General features: G+C 35.5%; 1 protein-coding gene across 1 annotated transcript; it reads left to right on the top strand.

Annotated features, from left to right (window-relative positions):
* Window positions 1–858: 858 nt before the first annotated feature.
* On the top strand, window positions 859–1,797 carry LOC125106874 (olfactory receptor 6C2-like). The gene has a single exon (XM_047741480.1). It carries the CDS (start codon window positions 859–861, stop codon window positions 1,795–1,797), a length of 939 nt encoding a protein of 312 aa, XP_047597436.1.
* The last annotated feature ends 1,342 nt before the right edge of the window (window positions 1,798–3,139 follow it).

A 3,139-nucleotide genomic window follows, 5' to 3' on the forward strand; every position in this document is an offset into this window, starting at 1 on the left:
TACATTACTTCCTATCCTCTTTTCAGACCAAGACTGAGAGGATATAGTTAGATAATGTGTTCATCAGAACTTGCACTAGTCCTTTCTCTTCCCCACTGGTATGGTTATGGTATTTATTTGAGATGAAAATTGGTTGATTTTTTCCAGTTCAGCTTTCAGTTGTATGTCCTCCTTCTTGTCATTATTGACTTAAGTTGATTTTGTTTTGAGTATTCATATTAGAAAGTTTACAAAAGGCAAAACTATATGATAACTGTATACTATTAAAAGTGTATGGTGGAAGTGTCATTCCCTAATGGGAAGGAATTAAAGAAATTATAGAAGAGCATACCAGTGCACATTTGTGTGTGGTTGATACTAATCTAGAAAAGGGGAAGAGATTAATGATGTGAAAAACAGACAAGGAGAGCTGCTATGTGAAGAGCTAAATGTCTTCTTGAGGTGATCAGAGATTGGCTTCAGAAAATACAAAGAATAATATTGGTACAGTACTGATTTCCTTAGTAATATCATAAGCATGTACCTGGTTTATCTTTAAACCTCATAGTAACTCTAAGATGTAGTATTATCATTACCCTATCTTACAGAGGAGGAAATTGGTTAAATGACTTGTACAAGGTAGTTCATGTAATAGATGACAAACTTGACACACTTCGTTTGCTTCATTGTGGTACATTCAGTGGGACTAAGGTCATCACCTCATGAAAGACCTGTTTTCCAGTTATACAAGGCACAACATGTGACTAGGTTTAATTTTTGTTTATAGTCACTATTCATCCTGTCATATTTTGACATTGCTCCTCAGATCCAATTTCTGTGACTTTTATGTGAAGATTGGACAGTGGTGTGAAGCCAATGATGAGAAACCATTCAGCAGTAACAACGTTCATCTTACTGGGTTTGACAAATGACCCACAACTAGAGATTTTTATTTTTATCTTTCTGTTTATCTCATATATGTTAAGCGTAATTGGGAATCTGACCATAATTTCTCTCATCTTGGTGGATTCTCATTTAAAAACAGCTATCTATTTTTTTCTTCAGAATTTCTCTTTCTTAGAAATCTCATTCACAACTGCCTGTGTCCCCCCATACCTGTACGCCACATCAAGTGGGGACAGAACCATCACCATCAAGGCTTGCTTCAGCCAAATCTTTTTTATTGTTCTCTTTGGAGCTACAGAATTTTTTCTTTTGGCTGTGATGTCTTATGACCGCTACGTGGCTATCTGCAAACCCCTGTATTATGTGACCATCATGGACAGCAGAGTCTGCAGGAATCTCATCCTCAGTTGTTGGGTATCTGCCTTATTGATTATCCTTCCACTCCTTGGTTTGAGTCTCCATCTGGAATTCTGTGACTCTGTTATTGACCATTTTTATTGTGATGCTTCTCCATTACTGAAGAATTCATGTTCAGATACTTGGTGTATAGAGCAGCTGGTTATAGTCTGTGCTGTGTTGACTTTCATAATGACCCTTGTGTGTATAGTTCTATCATACGTATACATCATTAGGACAATTCTAAGATTACCCTCTGTCCAGCAGAGGAAAAAAGCCTTTTCCACCTGTTCTTCCCACATGATTGTGGTTTCCATCACATATGGCAGCTGCATATTTATGTATGTCAAACCTTCAGCTAAGGATGAAGTGGCCATTAATAAGGCAGTTTCTCTGCTCACTATATCTGTTGCCCCTTTGTTGAACCCTTTCATTTATACCCTGAGAAATAAACAAGTAAAGCAGTCTTTCCATGATACCCTTAAAAGACTTGCATCTCTTTCAGAGAAATATTAGATTTTCATATTGGGAGTTTAAATTAAAACAAGAAACAACTTATCCTATATCAATATGAAATCATATATTACAAATGGTATATCAATTCAGCATATAGGTGGAAATTGAGTGAGGAGAGTTGTGTGATTCTCAACTTTGAGGAATTTTAGTTCTCAATATAGAGGAACAATAAAGGAAATTTAGAAGAAAATCTAAGGAAAAATTGTGATGGGCCCAGCATTATGTGGATAGATACTTCTAACTTTTCTGGAACTTCTGTGTCTTCCTAATCTATATTTCAGTCAACTCTTTTTAGTCTTATCAGGTATACATTAGTCATTAGTCTTGTGTGTTGAATCTATTCCATTCATGTCACTGCTTTCCCCTCCTTGCAACACTACTTCTTTCAAAGTATTTTCTCTTTTCAAGAGGATAAGAATGCTGGTTTTTAGGAAAAATAAGCTCCCTCCACCTTCAACTCTGTTTTGTTAATGCTGCCTCACAATAATCATGGGGATTTGAAGAAAATTCTAATAGTCATCCTTGCCTCTTCTAATCAGAACTTATTAAAACATGTATGAAAAATCATTACTTAAACAAAGATATAACCAAATGGTCTTTTTAAAAAAGATTTTATTTATTTATTTAGACAGAGATTTGTTGAACCCCTGAGAAACAAACAAGTAAAGCAGTCTTTTTGTGACATTGTGAAAAGATTGGTATTTCATTTATAGAAATAGTAGAACAGCATACTGGGAACTCAAATTAAAAGGTATATTATCAGAATATGGGTGGAATTTGAAGCCACTGAAAATGGCAAGTTTTGACAGGCATTAAAGACAGTTTGGAAGAACATCTAATAAAGGATGCCGAAGGATGCAGTGTTATGAAATGGGCATTTCTTTACTCCTCTGCAACTGATTATGTCTCCTCATAATCTGAAATTCAGTCAGCTCTACTTAAGTTGTCTCTAATGTTCATTAGGCATTAGTTTTTCATGTCAAAACTGTTCTGGACATGTTACTGCTTTCCCCTCCTTGCAATGCAATCTGTTTTGAAGTGTCTTCCCTTCTCAAGAGGATATCTACACTGATTTTCAGGATGTAAAGCAGTCTTCATTTCTGGCTTGTCTATTGTGTCTCAAAATAAACAGTATGTGATCTCTTCCTTTTCATTCATAATTTTATTAATTTGGGTCCTCTCTATTGTCTTTTGGATTAGTTTGGCCAGTGGTTTATCGATCTTATTGATTCTTTCAAGAAAACCAGCTTCTAGTTTTGTTGATGCATTCTACTGTAGCTCTAGTTTCTATCTCATTGATCTCTGCTCTAATCTTCATTATTTCCCTTCTCGTGTATGGAGT

The sequence above is a fragment of the Lutra lutra genome, chromosome 8 (assembly GCF_902655055.1).
Source record: "Lutra lutra chromosome 8, mLutLut1.2, whole genome shotgun sequence".
Classification (NCBI taxonomy): Eukaryota; Metazoa; Chordata; class Mammalia; order Carnivora; family Mustelidae; genus Lutra; species Lutra lutra.